Source organism: Pantherophis guttatus, chromosome 7, assembly GCF_059756535.1.
Source record: "Pantherophis guttatus breed Tessera chromosome 7, ASM5975653v1, whole genome shotgun sequence".
NCBI classification, from domain to species: domain Eukaryota; kingdom Metazoa; phylum Chordata; class Lepidosauria; order Squamata; family Colubridae; genus Pantherophis; species Pantherophis guttatus.
The window spans coordinates 5,473,671-5,489,865 of NC_142069.1; the positions used below are offsets into that span (position 1 = coordinate 5,473,671).

The 16,195-nt window shown below is 43.7% G+C and overlaps 1 protein-coding gene and 2 long non-coding RNA genes across 4 annotated transcripts in view; all 3 read left to right on the forward strand.

Moving 5' to 3' along the window:
• The window catches only part of LOC117676829 (uncharacterized), a 108,408-nt gene extending 107,241 nt beyond the window's left edge, over window positions 1-1,167 (forward strand). The window contains exon 6 of the long non-coding RNA XR_015728831.1: window positions 1,074-1,167. This is a non-coding gene — a long non-coding RNA (uncharacterized LOC117676829). The remainder of the gene's footprint in view (window positions 1-1,073) is intronic.
• A 518-nt stretch (window positions 1,168-1,685) lies between these two features.
• On the forward strand, window positions 1,686-7,304 carry LOC148112751 (uncharacterized). The gene is made up of 2 exons (XR_015728833.1): window positions 1,686-1,973; window positions 2,543-7,304. It is a non-coding gene; the product is annotated as an uncharacterized LOC148112751 (long non-coding RNA).
• Window positions 7,305-8,154: 850 nt separating this feature from the next.
• LOC117676831 (endonuclease domain-containing 1 protein-like) lies at window positions 8,155-15,598 on the forward strand. 2 transcript variants are annotated; one of them, XM_034436628.3, is made up of 3 exons: window positions 8,155-10,802; window positions 13,962-14,265; window positions 14,737-15,598. In XM_034436628.3, exons 2-3 carry the CDS (start codon window positions 13,981-13,983, stop codon window positions 15,256-15,258), a joined length of 807 nt encoding a protein of 268 aa, XP_034292519.2. In that variant the 5' UTR covers window positions 8,155-10,802; window positions 13,962-13,980; the 3' UTR covers window positions 15,259-15,598. The 2 variants fall into 2 exon arrangements, with proteins under 2 accessions (XP_034292519.2, XP_034292521.2); XM_034436630.3 differs by having other exon boundaries at window positions 10,143-14,265.
• Window positions 15,599-16,195: the final 597 nt, after the last annotated feature.

The window sequence follows — 16,195 nt, forward strand, 5'->3', positions numbered from 1 at the left end:
AAAGTCCGGAGGCCTGATATCGTGCGTATCTCAGGGGGTAGGTCATTCCAGAGGGCGGGTGCTGCCACAGAGAAGGCTCTCCCCCTGGGGGTCGCCAGCCGACACTGTCTGGCCGACGGCACCCTGAGGAGGCCCTCCCTGTGCGAGCGAACCGGTCGGTGGGAGGCTATTGGCGGCAGAAGGCGGTCTCGCAGATAAAAGTTTCCCCCCCCCCCAGATTCTGTAAGAGTTCCCCCCACCCCACCCCAGATTCTGGAACAGACCGATGTTCTGTCCATTTGGTGCAGAGCTTCCCTTGGTTATGTTCCCTCAGTTACATTTAGCTCCTAGGTGATGTTATTTTATATTTTATTTTTAGCCATTGTATCGATTTTAATTGTGTGTCGCCCAACATGCGTGCTGATTAGGGTGACCTTTATAAATCTGAATTACAACTAAATGTATGATACACAGCAGGGAGACCTAGATTTAGACCAAGATTCCTGCAGTGGTGCAGTAAAAGATCCACACCACAGCACAACAGGCAATATGGTTGAAAGTTGGAGCAGAGCAACTCTGTAAATATTTCATTAAAAAATAACTTTTTACGTTTTTTGACATCAGAATCCCTTTCTGCTTTCCTGTCAGCCACTTCATTCTGAGTCGAGCCCAGATACAAGATCAGGAAGGAACAAAAACTGCCTTTTAATTTTAATTTGGATTAATTTTAATTAAAAATTTAATTTTTAAATTTAATTTAAAGACCGCATTTTTCTATGTACCAGTCAGGGAAAAGAACAGGGGAAGGAACAGGGGAAGTGATCTTGATATCCTTTTAAACATTTCCTAAATAAATGTTATCTCCTGTAGAAAAAACTTCTTAAAGAATTCGCCAGTTCATGTTATTTGTGAGTAATTTTCAGAGTCCCACTTTCAGGTTGCATGCTTTGCCATTGATGTCCATTAACTGCTGTTAGGGATAGTTTTTAATTTAGAATTTTTAGTCAAAGAAATATCCTTCCCTAGGGAAGAGACGACAAAGAAGTTGTTCAGCAGCGAAATAAAATCTGAATTTTTTATTTTATTTTTTACAGGTGACAAGAAAGGAAATGGAAAAAAAAAGAGAATATTTCAAGATAAGAGATTGAGGGAAAGGCAGCATCTAAAGGATTAATCCCACCCTCCAAAAAAATCAGTGCTGTAACCTGCGCTATTATTAGGCGGATATCAGATTGAGATCCTTCAAACTTTAAAGCCTTTTGGCCTTGGTCAAGAATGAACCTTTCGATTACAGAATGCAGAGGAGAAAAACCTCCATGTTACTGTTCAGCAACGGATGATGCCCCCTGGCCCTAAATCTCAGGCTTACATCCTGGAAGTCGTCAGTGCCAATGCCATGGCTGTTGCCAAGGGAGCCACGTGGAGAAGTCATCCAGAGTTGGTCATCACCAAAAAGAGTTTGACCATTTTTTTACACTACAGTGGGTCATGTGGGCTTGCCCTTGAAGCTCATCTCACGCATGCGCCGATTTCAAGACGATCAATTTATCATCGCTGAGGAAATACCTTCAGGATGGCCTCCATCTCTGAACCAGTTGATGATTACAACAAGAAAGAGGATTAAGCAAGGAACTTGTGTTTTCTATTTATTAATGGGAAGAGGACCTCATTTGCATTTTTTTGTCATCTGGAGGAGGAACTTGAGGGAAACCAGAACCATCAAGCCTCATGGTGTCTCCTGGCCTGGGGCAGACTCTCTCCCTCTCGTCTGATCTCACCCCCTCACTTGACTTGACTGGGATGAGCTCCTGTTCCTGGCCCCAACTCCTGCCCACCTAGAAGTTCGAAAGCATGCAAATGCGAGTAGATAAATAGGTACCACTTTGGTGGGAAGTTAAGAGCGTTCTGTGTCCCTTTGGTGTATAGCCACGCTGGCCACATGACCACTGAAATTGTCTTCAGACAGTGCTGGCTCATTGGCCCTTGAAACAGAGGTGAGCACCGCCCCCTATACAGGTAGTCCTCGAATTACGAGCACAAAAATTTCTGTTGCTAAGTGAGACAGTTGTGAATTTTGCCCCATTTTATGACCTTTCTTGCCACAGTTGTTAAGTGAATTGCTGCAGTTGTTAAATTAGTAACATGGTTGGTAAGGGAATCTGGCTTCTCCCTTTGACTTTGCTTCTTGGAAGGTCACGAAAGGGGATCACATGACCCGGGGACCCAGCAACCGTCATAAATGATGAGTCAGTTGCCAACTATCTGAATTTTGATCACATGGCCGTGGGGGATACTGCAATAGTCGTAAGTGTGAAAAACGGTCATAGCTCACTCAGTGGCCGTTGCAACTTCGAACAGTCACTAAATGAACTGTTGTAAGTCGAGGACTATCTGTAGTCAGCAACGACTAGTGGAGTAAAATCCACAGGGACTCCTTTACTTTGATCTTTGCGGCACGCTTATGAATTTATGTAGACTTAAGATACGTTGTTGAGATTGGAAAAGAGGCGAGGTCAACCGTCTTTTCTTCCATGTGGGCTCAGCTTTCTTTTTATTCTTGCAGCTTCCTTCCACCCTGAGAGCGGTTAAAGGTTTCCCACAACAAGCTCAGAACTACATGTTGGCTTTTTCAAGAGGATGGCGCGGGAGGAAAAAAAAAGAACATGGCTTTTTCTTCAGGAGTCTTTACCGTCTCGGCTCCGTTGAAACGAAAAGGAAATAGCCACCATGCCGGAATATCAGTCTTCAACACGTCCAGCTACAAGGAAGTCTTGCCTGGAGCTCCTTCAGGAATCTGGTTTCATATGGTGGTTTAGATTTAAGTACACAATGTCTAGCACCATTTGAAATCAGTGTTTTTGGGGGAAGAATGGCTACGCATTGACCGGTTTCGGAGTCCACCTTGGTTCCCATAGGCTTCCGATAAAAGCTTCCGCGACCAGCACATTTACATTGGATTTATTGCCTCTCTTTCATGTACAGCCTCAGCAGTAAAACTGAGTTAATTATTAAGCCAGGTTAGACCATTGAAATGGTCTAAATAGACCTGGCCGTCTTAGGCAAGTCAGGAAGATACTGGGCCTTGGAAGCGAGTGTGTTTATGCATCCTTTGAGAATGTCATTGACAGAAGATTGCAAATAGGAGAGATTCAGAGCTGATTGCAAGAAAGTTTAAATAAGATGACTAGGCAGAAAACCTATTTTTCCAGAATGGTTTCTTTGCCACATTTAAAAATAAATTAAGTGAGCAAATATCTAGGGCAGCTGGCTGGAAATTTGTCGGATTTGTATTCCCATGTATATCATGCCAACACCTGAAATCCCGAACAAGAGCAAGGTTTGTTCTATTGGTATAATTAATATCCCGTTTCCTAGTCGGGGTTTATAAATACGGAAGTGAGGGTGGCTCTGTCAAAATACTCGGCAGCCACACATGCAAAATTCATGGATTCGCAGATTCCAGTGACCCCTTTAAAGGATAACTGATTTCTTCTGGTGTTCGGAGTCTGTTCTTCTTTCTAGCACCATTTGAAATCGGTTATAGTGATTGGGGAATGTCTCCCTGTTTGAACCCAAGATCTAGACGTGAAGGCTAAGATCCATCAGGCGGCCTTTGGGATTACGAGAAAAAAGTTGCAACTGGGACACGTTGTGGTTCTCCCGTTTGAAAGGAGACAAGAAACACCCGACACAGCGTCCCGTGGTTGTGAAACCAATTACAAAGAAAGCTGCACTTCGCAGCAGTGGAACCGTAAGTGGAAGATTGTCTTTCTCTCTTGAGTGTGCACACAGGGAGAAAACCCGCCATGTCTCATTCCAGGAACACGTTCATCGCCACGAACAGTGACTTAACAGAATAACAGAGCCGGGAGGGACCTTGGAGGTCTTCTAGTCCAACCCCCTGGTTAGGCAGGAGAGCCTCTACCATTTAATGGATTTCATGGTCGCTGCTGAGGAAGGAAGAAAAGGACTGTGGAATATCTCCAGCTCTAAATTTCTCTGCTTTCACGCATTCTCATTCAGCAAAACAATAACCGCACTCCACAATGTGTGTGACTGGCCACGGGTACGGCAGGGGCCAGTTGATGTTACTCACTCCACTGAGGTGTCCCTCACCAAAGCCATGCAGCAGGAAAAGGTCCGGCTGTACCCTATTATGTGTCATTACTTTATGGACATTGGTAAGGCTCCTGAGAGTGTTGACGGAAGACTGAGCAGCGTATTGCGGAATGACGTAACCCAGCCTTTTCTACTTAGCTGCTTTTCAGATGCGTAAATGAAGACTGAATCATCAAGGCCCAAAGTATCTAAAAAGGAAGAGGGAGGGAGGGAAGGAGAGAGAGAGGGAGGGAGAGAGAAGCATGATGCTCACCTTAGAGCACATTACATGGATCTGTAGCCCACTTACGAAAAAGCTGCTGCAAATCCTGGCTTGGTCCAGTTACACTGCGGAGTAGGCAGCAAACAAGGTTCCCAGGTCCTCAGCGGGAACAGCTGCATGCACAGAAGTGGCAGGAAAGTGGGGTGGGCTGTTCCTTGGGTACAAAAATGGGAGGCTTGGCCTCATTCCCTTCCAGCCTCTCCAAGATTGGAAGGTGGCTCTTGATTCGGGCCACTTCACCGTTTCAGATGCATTCAAGGATTCAGAGCTTTTCTCTGAAGATACGATGTGACCGTTCAAGACTTCCTTCCTTCCTGCAAAGCAGATCCTCTTGCCCTCACAATCCTCCTGCTCCTGTTCATACAGTAGCGGGCAAAATTGTGGAAACCTTTTGGGAAAAGTGTATTTTCTAAAACTAGCTAATTACACCACTTTTTTTGGGAATTACCATAAAATTATATATCAATGGAAAGGTAATTTAATCAAGAATGTAATGCAATAACTTTTATGAAGGATTTGCTATTAGAATAGCAGTTACAGTATAAAGAAGAAAAGTTAAACACATAGAAAAAACAAGATATACAAAAATTATCACCACGTCAGTTAATACTTAGTTGGGTAGCCTTTAGCATGAATGACGGCCTTACAACGTCTTCCCATGGAGTGAACCAAGTCTTTGAGTTCTGCAGCTGTTCTAATGTGAAACCAAGATTGAATGATGGCTTCTGTTAACTGGGTTTTATTGCTGGGTCGCTTCTGACTAAGAAGTTTCTATAGTCGGCTCCATAGATTTTTCAGTTGGGTGAAGAACTGGGCTATTCCCAGGCCACTCCAGCAGTGGAAAATTATTATCTTGAAACTCCAAAAAAAGTGGTGTAATTAGCCATTAAACCTCAAAAATACACTTTTCCCAAAAGGTTTCCACAATTTTGGCCACTACTATATATCTATATTTCCTTGGTTCCTTTTTCATCCCTAATAAACATTTTAGATGGAAACCGAAGAGGATACAATTGAACTGTGCACAAAAGGCAGGCTGTTCTGTCGTAACTTCAGGTAGTAATTGCAGCCTCTAGGCACAAGGGGGAGCCAGAGTTTATAGGAGAGCCCTGATTGTGAATTCTGTCTTTGCCTGCTTTAAGATTGACTTGGTTGTGTGTTTGTGACACCACGGCTTGCTGAAAATGGCACACTTTCCTGGTTTATATGTGTAAATTCATACTTCGTACGTCCGCACAACATATTTAGCTCTACCAAGCTGACCGATTTTCTGAATCCAAATAGTACATTGAACAAAGCAGCAGTTGGCGCAACACATTAAGCTAAAGATCATCATCATCATCTAAGATTAACACTAACCTTGGTCCGTGAACCCTGGCCTGCAAACCACAGTGACTGAACCACCACACTGTGGTTGAGTGCCATGAAAATTAGGTCAGTGTCTTATAGCCACGGTATTTTTTTTCCCCAAAAGGCAATTTGACTTTCTTCTTGTTGCTTTTTTCTTTGAAAACGTTTTGCTTCTCGTGCAAGAAGCTTCTTCAGTTCATGACAACCATGACTTGATTTGAGAGTCTCCATTGACATTTATCCAGTGTCTACAGGGGTTTTTTTTTGGCACAGTGGTGGAAAAATTTTTGCATCTGGGCAAAAGTTCATTTAAGCATTATATTGATTTTAATCCAATTTAACTAGCATAGGCTTTCCAATTGTAATTTAACAAAACTGAGCAGGAATGGGGCATTTAGGGATAGTTTTAAGGACAAGAATCTGTAGTGTTACTCCCGCTTAAAATATCTGTTTCCTATAATACATACTCCATTGAAAATTGTTACAGGGGCATTGTGAAGTTACATCATTGTACATGTGTCAATACGTTGGCATCCTTGTGATTTGTTGGAGGTACAGATGGTTTCCGGCATGTCCTTAGTTTGAATTGCACACATTGGAGATAGGCAAACATGGTGAATATTTGTTTGTGACAATATCTGGAATTCGTTTATTAAATGTGTACATGGCCCAACTCCCAGCAACTCCGGGCAGTTCACAAGGAGAAAACACTCCCCGTCCCCCAATGCAATAATAAAAAGAACAAAAGATGGCAACAACCAGAAGCAGACTCACTCACACTATCCAAGTGACTCTAATCAAGGGCATCTGATTATAAAGGCAGATAAGAGGGAAGATGATACAGAGCTGATCATGAATAGCATGGAAATATAGTCAGCTATCTTAAGGCTTTTAAGAACTGGGCAAGTTTTGAAACTATTAAAGCTGCAAATCACAACCACCACTTGAAACTTAACACATCAGGCTATTCAAGGAAAGGAGAAACACTCTCGGGAAGGCCTGAGTGTAAAAGGAAATCTTTTTTTAGCCTCTTCCTACTCTCACAAAATCAGAACTTGGGTCATCTTCAGAAGCTCAACACAAGAAGGTTCAAGACAATACAGTTAATATTATGTAGTCTGCTGCCATGGAAGGGTTGGTAGCCACCCATGAAAATGACTGTAACAGGTGCCCAGCTATTTTCACTGGAAATCACGGAGAGGGGGGCAGTGGGATAGATGGATGGAGATGCCTCAAGTCACCAACCTCCTTTCAAGCTTGTGTATTCCTCATTTGGAATGTTTTCAAAGAAAAATCCAAGAAATTCAAGTTACCTTTTGGAAAAAAAGTTTATTGGAACAATATCGCATTCTCCTTGGCGGTTTGATCCCTCCTCCTGGACCAGACCAGCCCCAACCACTTCCATTTCTCCTCTTCTAGGCTCTTCAAGCCTCATTCTCCACCCCCCTTTAGACTCTCTGCTGGCAGCCAAGATGCTCCTGAATCTTTTGCAACCCACAAATTGTCCAGCTAAGAGGAATCTCCGCCAAGCAAAGTGTGTCAGAAGTTTTGTGCTTTCTCCTTTTTTAATTATATATTTATCACAATAATAAAATCCAATAGAAAGAAAGGAAAGAATAGAAAGTGAAATGTGCAAAAGAGAAAAAAAATAACAGAAAAGAAGAACAGAAAGAATATAGTGAAGAAAGGAAAGAAATATAGAAAGAAAATAAAGACTGTTTAGGACGTGTGATAAACACAAGAAGAAAGGATCTATCAATGTAGAAGTGAAATAGTAAAATACAACGTGGTGGTGAATTGTTGATATAGAAACAATGAATGAGGATATCGGAAGAAATGTCAAGGATGTGGATACAAATTAGACATTGGGAAGAACTTGTTGACAGTAAAGCTGTCAGTCAGTGGTTCCCGTGTAGGGTGGTTTCTTCAAGCAGAGGCTGGATATTTAGTAAGGATATCCAAATACAGGGAGATTTAAGTCTATAATTCTAGGATCCTTTGACTTTAAAGAACATCTTTTTAACTGATCTTAGCAGCTGAGCAAGTAATTCAAGCTATACCATTTCCGCACAACCAGCAGATTCAATTCAGCACTCTGCTCAGGAAATATATTGCAAAGAAAATCAAAATATTACTTGGGAGTCCTGCCAAAATGTTCTATTCACATTTTTCCTCAAATGAAGAAATCTGCTTTTGAATTCAATGACTTGCCACCTGGGGATATTCTAAACGAATGCATTTGCCTATCCCGGTCCATTCTTATCCTTATCTCACTCTGAAATGGCCATACTAGAGAGAATAAAATACCAGTGAGAGAGCGCCTTTGTAATGGATGCGGATGAGATTCAATCTTGATTATTTTTTGGATTGCCAGAACAGGCTACGTTGTAAAGAGCCAGGCTGGATTTATTAGCAGAAGGTTAAAAGCTATGTAAATTGCAGTTACTGAAAATAGGGTTGTCAACAACGGCAGAGAATTCCCTTTACATTGCCTAAAGGACTATTCAAGATGTGTTTCTGGTACAGCTATGGTCACTTCCTCTTGTTTCCATGCTTTTCAGTCCCATTTATGAACTGTAAATTCTTACAAGAAGAACAAGGAGGGGGGGAAAAACTACATGGAATGAATTTTTCCACCATCCTTACTTGTTACATCTTCGTGTGTAAAGTCAGAGATGTCTTCTTCTCTTGATGCCCTTTTGGAAAAAAAGAAGGTTGAGATACAAGAGACTGTAGATTGTGACGAAGATGAGGAAAACCCAGTTTGTGATGCCCCCTCAACTACAGAAGCCCCCCTGATGATGGGCTTTGGCCAGTTCCTCCCCATCAGTCAAGAGCCCAGGTGATGGAGGAGGGAACGGTCTGCTCTACACAAGGGGAGACCCAGCTTCAGGCCTACCTTCAGCTTGACTTTGGGTCAATGGGTCTCTCTTGGCTCTATTTCACAGGGAGTATGTGGGAAGAGGAAGAGGAAAGGTTAGGTGTCCTGAGCTCCCGAAACCAAAGGCCATTTCTGATTTCCAAGGCTTCTGTCTACGACAGTGATTGGCAACTGAGAGTCCTCTACATGATAAGAGCAACCGTGGCAGCTGGATGATAATGGTGTTACCCAGTCAGTCGTGTCTGACTCTTGGCGATTCTTTGGGCCAGGCCTCTCCACATCGCTACTTCTTTGAGTTGTTCCATGCTCAGCTTTGATGGGTCTTCAGCCACCTTGTTCTTTAGTGACCTGGTTTCATCCATAACTGAATAAATCTTTCTTATAAATGGCCAAGATCCTAGCGAGTGGAAGTCGTCGTTTCTGGATTAAAGCAGGTGGTATAACGTTGCCAAGACTGAGAACAGTTGCCTCTCCCCAGCCCACTCCATCCCACCTGGCAGAGAAAGGCATGCTTGCAGGTGCTTTCAGTTAGGGGTCTACATCTGGCGGGTACCTTCTCTGCCATGATGCCTATCTTGTGGAGCCTTTACCCCCTTGAAATTAGATTGGCCCTCCCTTGGATTTTTCATAAGGTCCTCAAGACCTGGAATTGCTGCCAGGCCTGGGGCACTCCAGGACCAAAGATCTCTCCCCATGATTCCTTTGTTGAGGGAGCTATTTTTATCCTCCCTTTGCCCAGGGTTAGAAGTTTTGTGTTCTTGCTAATTGTTATCGAGACGTTTTCTGTTTTTATCGATTTTATATTGGCTCATGTATTTATTGTGCACTGCTTAGAGCTGTCTTTTGGGGAGATGGGCCACAATATAAATTTGATTAATAAATCAATAATTAAATTCTTGGAGAGAGATCTCATGAGCAAGATACCTATATAGTGTCTCCAGACATAGGTTTTGGGGCAACAACAACAGCAACTTGTGGGGTGCTGCTGCCTTCCTATGAAACCACACAGTAGCCTGCAAGATTACATCCGTTTGGTTTGCAGAGTTTCTGAGATCCACAACTGTAAGATTATAGGTTAGTATTTGGACATTCTCAGTTTTTAAATAGTCTTATTTAATGAGTGATGAAGGAATTGATATTATTTCTGGCTTATTCTGCAGTCAAGGAGCAAGAGGTTGGTTAACCTGCTCCGCTGAGGAATTGGTGAATTTCTGGATTTTTTTTCTCACAATTGTATCCATTTTTAATCTCAAATTCTTCCCATTTGTAAGAAGGAAAGATGGGTAGATATTGATGAATTCATTATTTAAAATGAACCAACGATGTTCCCGTGAATCTACACCAACCAAATTCAACAATCACATATACTTCACTCATAGAGGACTAGTTTGGGGACCGTAGTTCTTGCATTTTAAGAAGCATAATAGCTGCCATAAACGTCTTCAAAATCTAGCACTAATTTCGCTCTTCATATTTCTCAACTCCAAAAATTGCGTCACTTTTGCAACTTTTGCCACTCTGGCTTAAAGTTTGGGTGGCTTATTAACTCCAGGCCTGAAGTGCGAATGGCCCCTGGGACTCAGCTGCCATTGTTAAAGACGAGAAAGCTCTCCAAAAAACAGTGACGGTTTTTGTGAGCACCACAAACGAGCCCAGAACTTTGCATTCTGAATTGGAAAAACTCAAGATTGTAGAGCTAAGCCCTCAGAGCCTTTCGTAATTTCATTTTCTTCCCTGTCTAAACTCTTATTACAAATAGACAGATGTGTCAAGTTCTTTTTTTTTTTTTAAGAAGCCCAAAAGCTTAATAAAAATTTCACTTGCCTCCAGCTTCCTAATCGATGGAAAACAAGGCGCATCGCAATCAGGCTGGCTCTATCTTCCCTTTTAATACCACACCCAGGTTTTCTGATGTGCGCATCCAGATGGGATTCTGGTACATAAACTCCTCCAGCTTGAATTGCAAATCTGAGGTAAACTAGGGCGTTCTTTAAAAAAATAAAATATTATCAAGACGGATGTTTTAGAATTTAGATTCCAGACTCATCCTTGCATTTATTGCTTCAGCTCCTGGGGGCAATTTTTCTGTTCCTTTATAAATCCTAGTCGTGGAGAGATTTTTCACAGCCTGGACTTTCTTCTCAAACTTCGGACTTGTCCACGCCATTCTCACCTTCATCTTCTCCTGCTCCAAGGATTGCACAGCCAAAGGTGAGTCTTGCACCCTAAAAGATGGCTTTAGGAAGCGTTTTTTTTCGGTGTGTTTGGAATAGCTGCTGTATATCATAATAACCCATCCTGTACTTCTGAATAAATATTCAAACTCTGATGGATTCTTTGCCTGAACTGTTTGGCAGCATTTCCTTTGGGGGCAAATTGGGTTGATGATAGACCCATTTCGTTCTTTCCTTGCCAATCAAACCAGGTTGCAATTCAGAAAATAATTAAGGGAAATAAGCTCTACGGAGGAGCATCTCGGGTTTTCCAGGACTCTGCAAATAAAGGCTGGGTTTCTATAACAAGCTTTTCCCCACAGGATACCCTGAATCAGAACCGAACCAAACAGCTGCTTGAGCTCTGTTGAGCGTATTAAGCCACAAGAAAGCTAACCAAGGCTAAAACTAAGTTGTACGAATGCAGCCCATAGATATTTAACTGGCCTGTTTTTGCACGTTACGGAAAGCAAGCTGTAGAACTAGGATGGGTGAATTGGGGCTCAGTTCAGGGCATCCAGAATGAGTGACAGTTCAACTCCAGATGAACGTTAAAAGTTAGAACTTCTTTGGACACTGATCCCACAGTCAAATGCTCTTTCTGTTAGGTCATTTTTTCCCCTACATGGAGTTGGCTCCTGCCTTTTGGTAACCAAAGCCTGTTTGGCCTAAATCTTAGTGTGACTGAGAAGAGGTATTTGGTCACTGCGATCTATGTATTTGATTACGATGTTATGCATTCAGTCATGTCTGACTTGGTGATTCTCTGAGCCAGGTCCCTCCACGTCTTCTAATCTTGCACTGTTGTTCCATCCTCTGGCTGCTGTCAGTTTTGAACTATATATTTAGGAAAGATAATACTGGGGTTCAGGAGAAAGAGTTGCTATACAGTGAGTGCTTTCCTATACGGGTAGTAGTCCTCAAGTTACGATCAAAACAGAGCCCAAAAGTTATCTTGCTAAGTGAAACATTTGTTAAGTGAGTTTTTGCCCCATTTTAAGACTTCTTGCCACGGTTGCTAAGTGAATCATTGCATTTCTTAAGTAAGTAACCCTGTTGTTAAGTGAATCTGGCTTCCCCATTGACTCTGCTTGTCAGAAGGTTTGCAAAAGCTGATCCCATGACCCAGGACCCTTCAACCCAGGGGTGAAATCCAGCAGGTTCTAACAAGTTCTGGAGAACCGGTAGCGGAAATTTTGAGTAGTTCAGAGAACTGGCAAATACTACCTCTGGCTGGCCCCAGAGTGGGGTAGAAATGGAGATTTTACAATATCCTTCCCCTGCCACACCCACCAAGCTACGCCCACAGAACCATTAGGGAAAAATTTTGGATTTCACCCCTGCTGCAACCGTCATAAATATGAGTCAGCCTGTAATTGGACAGTCCCTTGATTGTGCCAGCTCTTGGGAACTCCCCCCCTTTTTTTTTTGAAAAAAGTTTTTCATTTTTATTTCTTATACACATAATTGTACATTTCTCTTATATATAATTGGTCATTCATATACATATTTTTCTTAAAGAAAGTATAAAAATAAGGCATTTTAATTACACTTGGGGTTGCTCTTCTACCCTTTCTTTTCCCTCGTTTCACAACAACCCTCCTCCTTTCCCTTCCCTGCCTCCTCTCCTCTCCTACTTTCTCCCTCCTCTCCTTCCTCTTCCTACATCCCCTTCCTTTCCCCTGCTCCTCCCCTCTTTTCCTCTTTCTTACCTTCTCTCCTCCTGTCCCCTGCCTTTTCTTCCTCTCCTTTCCCCTTTCTTCCATTCCTCTCTCTCCCACTCCTCTTCTTACCCTCTACTCCTCTCTCCTTTCTTTCTCCTTTGTTGTAGAATATTTTCCTTGTTTGGTATCCGAGCAATTCCAGTATTCTAATAATATATACTTTCTTTTCACTTTCTTTTCAATTTTACTTCATAATTGTACATTTATCCTTATAGTCTTCTTTCTTTTCCCCACCTCCCCGGGAACTTTCCCCTTATATTTACAAAATCTAGGGAGCTGCAGAGCTTCTTTCTACAGGCAGGACAATGATTTTTCTGAATTGCAACCTGCATGTTCCTTATTTCTGTCTTGGTTCGTCTGATCATAGAAAGGAGTTCTTGACCATCCTCACTGCATCCAGATACTATCATCTTTCCCCTAAATTGTGATTCTGTTCAGAGATTGCTTCTTAGTATCCCAGAGTTCTGGAATTGATAACTTTGTAGGAGGACGGCCGTGTTAATCCGTAGGGGCAACAAATCCAGAGGAATCTGGTAGCCCCCCTTTCCAACTAACAATTGATTAAAAGCATCATCTTTCACGAGTTGCAGGCCACTTCATTGTATGCATAGGGAGATAGAATTGGAAGGCATTAATCCATGTTCTGCTTCTCTTGTCACGTTAAAGCAAATAACAGAATAGCTTGAGTTGGAAGGGGCCCTGGGGGTCTTCTAGTCCAACCCCCTGCACAAGCAGGAGACCCTATAGCCATGATGGCGAACCTATGGCACCCATGCCACAGGTGGCACGTGGAGCCATATCGGTGGGCACGCGAGCGTTGCCCTAGCTTAGCTCCAGTGGGACTGGAAGTCGGGAAACCGACTGTTTCCGGCCTCCGGAGGGCTGTTTTCACCCTCCCCAGGCTCCTAGAAAGGCTCTGGAGCCTGGGGAGGGCGAAAAACAGGCCTACCGGGCCCACCATGCTATCATGTGCCAAAAGCGGGGGGAGTGTGGGGGGGTCACACATGCATGCACGGGGGATGGGGCGCATTGAATTATGAGTGTGGGCACGTGCACACACGACCCTCCCCGTTCCCCCCAATTTTGGCACGTGACGGCGAAAAGGTTAGCCATCACTGTCCTATAGCATTTCAGACAAAAGTTTTGTCCAATCTCTTCTTAAAACCCTGCCGTGATGGAGTACCCACAACTTCTGAAGGCAAGCCGTTCCATTGATCAATTGCTCTAACTGTCAGGAAAGAAGCACAAGCAAAAAGGTGTGAATGTGGACGGCAAGAAACAGGGTAGAAAAGAAAGCGGTGGCACTATAGGCCGTGGTGGAGGAAACGGGTTCTTGCTCGTTGTGCGAAGCCATAAACTGTCTTAATCCATACTTTGCCCAGGTAGGAGGGCAAGGGGTCTGGTGAGGATTTTGATGGCCATCTTTCTTCCAGGCTCAGAGCTTCGTAAGCCATGTTGTCGCTGTCATCCCTGCTTTTGATGGTTGCCTGCTTTCCCCTGGCTGCAAACACTGAGGTGGTGCAAGACTTCAAGAATTGCCTTGAGTTCTTTTTGGATAAGTCGCCACCCGGAGATGCTCTGACGCCGGGCGTCCCTGCGAGGATTTGCCAGTTTTACAACAACGCCTACCGTTTTGCCACCATGTATGACCGAGAGAAGCGCATCCCCATATACTCTGCTTACAAATGCAAACCCGGACATGGTCCCAGATACCGAGGTTGGATGATTGAGCCTCAGGTAACGGCATTTTTCCCCTCACCCCTCTGGCTCTAGAGATGGTCTGCTTCATACTGTTTCTAACCATTGACCCATCTAGCTCAGTGCTTCTCAATCTCCACGGCTTTAAGCTGGATTCCGGAGACGTCCAGAATTCCCCAGCTACGAGGGGTCCTTGGTGCTCTCTAAACTTGGTGGTCTTCTTGCAGACATTTCATTATCCAAACTAGGTAGCCTCATCAATGCTCTGATGCTGTTCCCTAGTTGGGTCATGAAATGCCTGCAAGAAAGCAAGAAAGCTCAGAGAGGACCAGGGACCCCTCGTTTCAACCCTGTGCTACAAATATTCTCCTTTATTGATTTCCCCAACCAGCATGCAGAGAATTTGGTCTTACAATATAGGAAGGCAGAGTCTGACATAGATCAATCATCCATCCAGTTGCTGTTCCATGTTTCCCGTGAACTACTAACTCGGTTCCGTTTGTTTTCCAGCTTGTAGATCCCACTTTAGGCAAGACCATGGAGGACGAGCGTCAAGCCAACCTTCCTGCTGATATGATAAAAAAGAGCCAGGCTATTTTTGGGGATTACACCCAGTCTTTAAGTATTGAAAAAGGACATTTGAACCCGGTGGGCCATCAGCCTGATGAAGACAGTCGAGCTGCCACTTCCACCTTGACTAACATCGTGCCCCAGTTCAGCAAACTCAACCAAGATTCCTGGGCAAACTATGAGAACCGTATCAGAAAGGAAGCTCAGGCCTGCCTTGACATGTATGTCATTGCGGGGGTTGTCCCGGGAAAGGAGTATCTCTCGGAGCACCGGGTCAATAGACCTAGCCACATCTGGTCTGCAGCGTGCTGCGTGAAGGATAAGAAGAAGAGGGCTTCATGGGCGGCCATTGCAAAAAACAGTGAGAATGAAGTAAAAGAATGGAGCTTGGAGAAACTACAGAAAATTCTTGCCGACCTCTATGGGCGGGAGAAAATTGATCTCTTCAATGGTTCCTGTTAAGAGATACCCAACTGGACCAGGGGTGTGCATGGGGGGTGGGGGGCAACAAATTCAAGATGGTGGCTGTGACCATACCATTTTTTTTCACACCAAAGTAGTCCAAATGTGTAGGAGTAAATTTCTGTCCTTAATTAGCCACTGTTCTGTAGGAGAACCAGCAGGCAGAGCTGGGGTGGTGATGGAGTGAAGCAAGTCATCAGCCTAGAACCATTATGTTCTGACAAACGGTCTAAGTCCACCCCCAATTCTGTTGACCCTTTCTAGTGCCGATTTAAGAGTTGAACTTGAGTCGACTTTATTCTCGTGTGTAGGCTTGAGCAATAAATATTCTCAACTGCAACTTGACAGGTGGTCCTGATTCTTTGCGCCTGCCGTTTTCCTAGTGAGAAACTATTTTCCACAATCTCTCCACCTGCATTCAGTGGAAGAGCTGAATTAATGCAGAAGAAGTTGCAAAGTGTCAGGCCTATAAATGTCATTTCGTCTGGCCCCATCCATCAAAGCAGAGCCGCCTTATAGACAGAAATTATATTGGTTAGGTAGATCCAGGTGGGGGTGTAGATTTGATGCCTTTTAAGATGTCATCGTTGCTCTATCACCTACAAGAGTCTTGGTTGCCGACCACCGATCACTGTCGGAAACTTTGGGACACAAAACCTATTTATTTTTCATATCCTGGCTTTGTGTTTGGGAGCTCAAGACGTCTTGAGTCTATGTGCCGTGTCACAATGCACAGAGAAAAGCCTGAATTTGTCTTGCACAAGGCTCACACACTGCTTTCCTCATTTGCCCCGTCTTCCATATGGGTGACGCATGCAAGCACAGCATGAGAGCGGAGCATAATCCCCACAGACAGAGGCAACACATATGCACCTACTCCGATCAAATCCTCACAGGCAAAATGTACACACACACTAATTAGCCCTTCAAAAGGAAG

Coding starts and splice junctions, on each gene's coding strand:
- LOC117676831 (XM_034436628.3), top strand. CDS start 13,981: ATGTTGTCGCTGTCATCCCTGCTTTTGATGGTTGCCTGCTTTCCCCTG. Junction 14,266..14,736: donor GTTGGATGATTGAGCCTCAG/GTAACGGCATTT, acceptor TTTGTTTTCCAG/CTTGTAGATCCCACTTTAGG.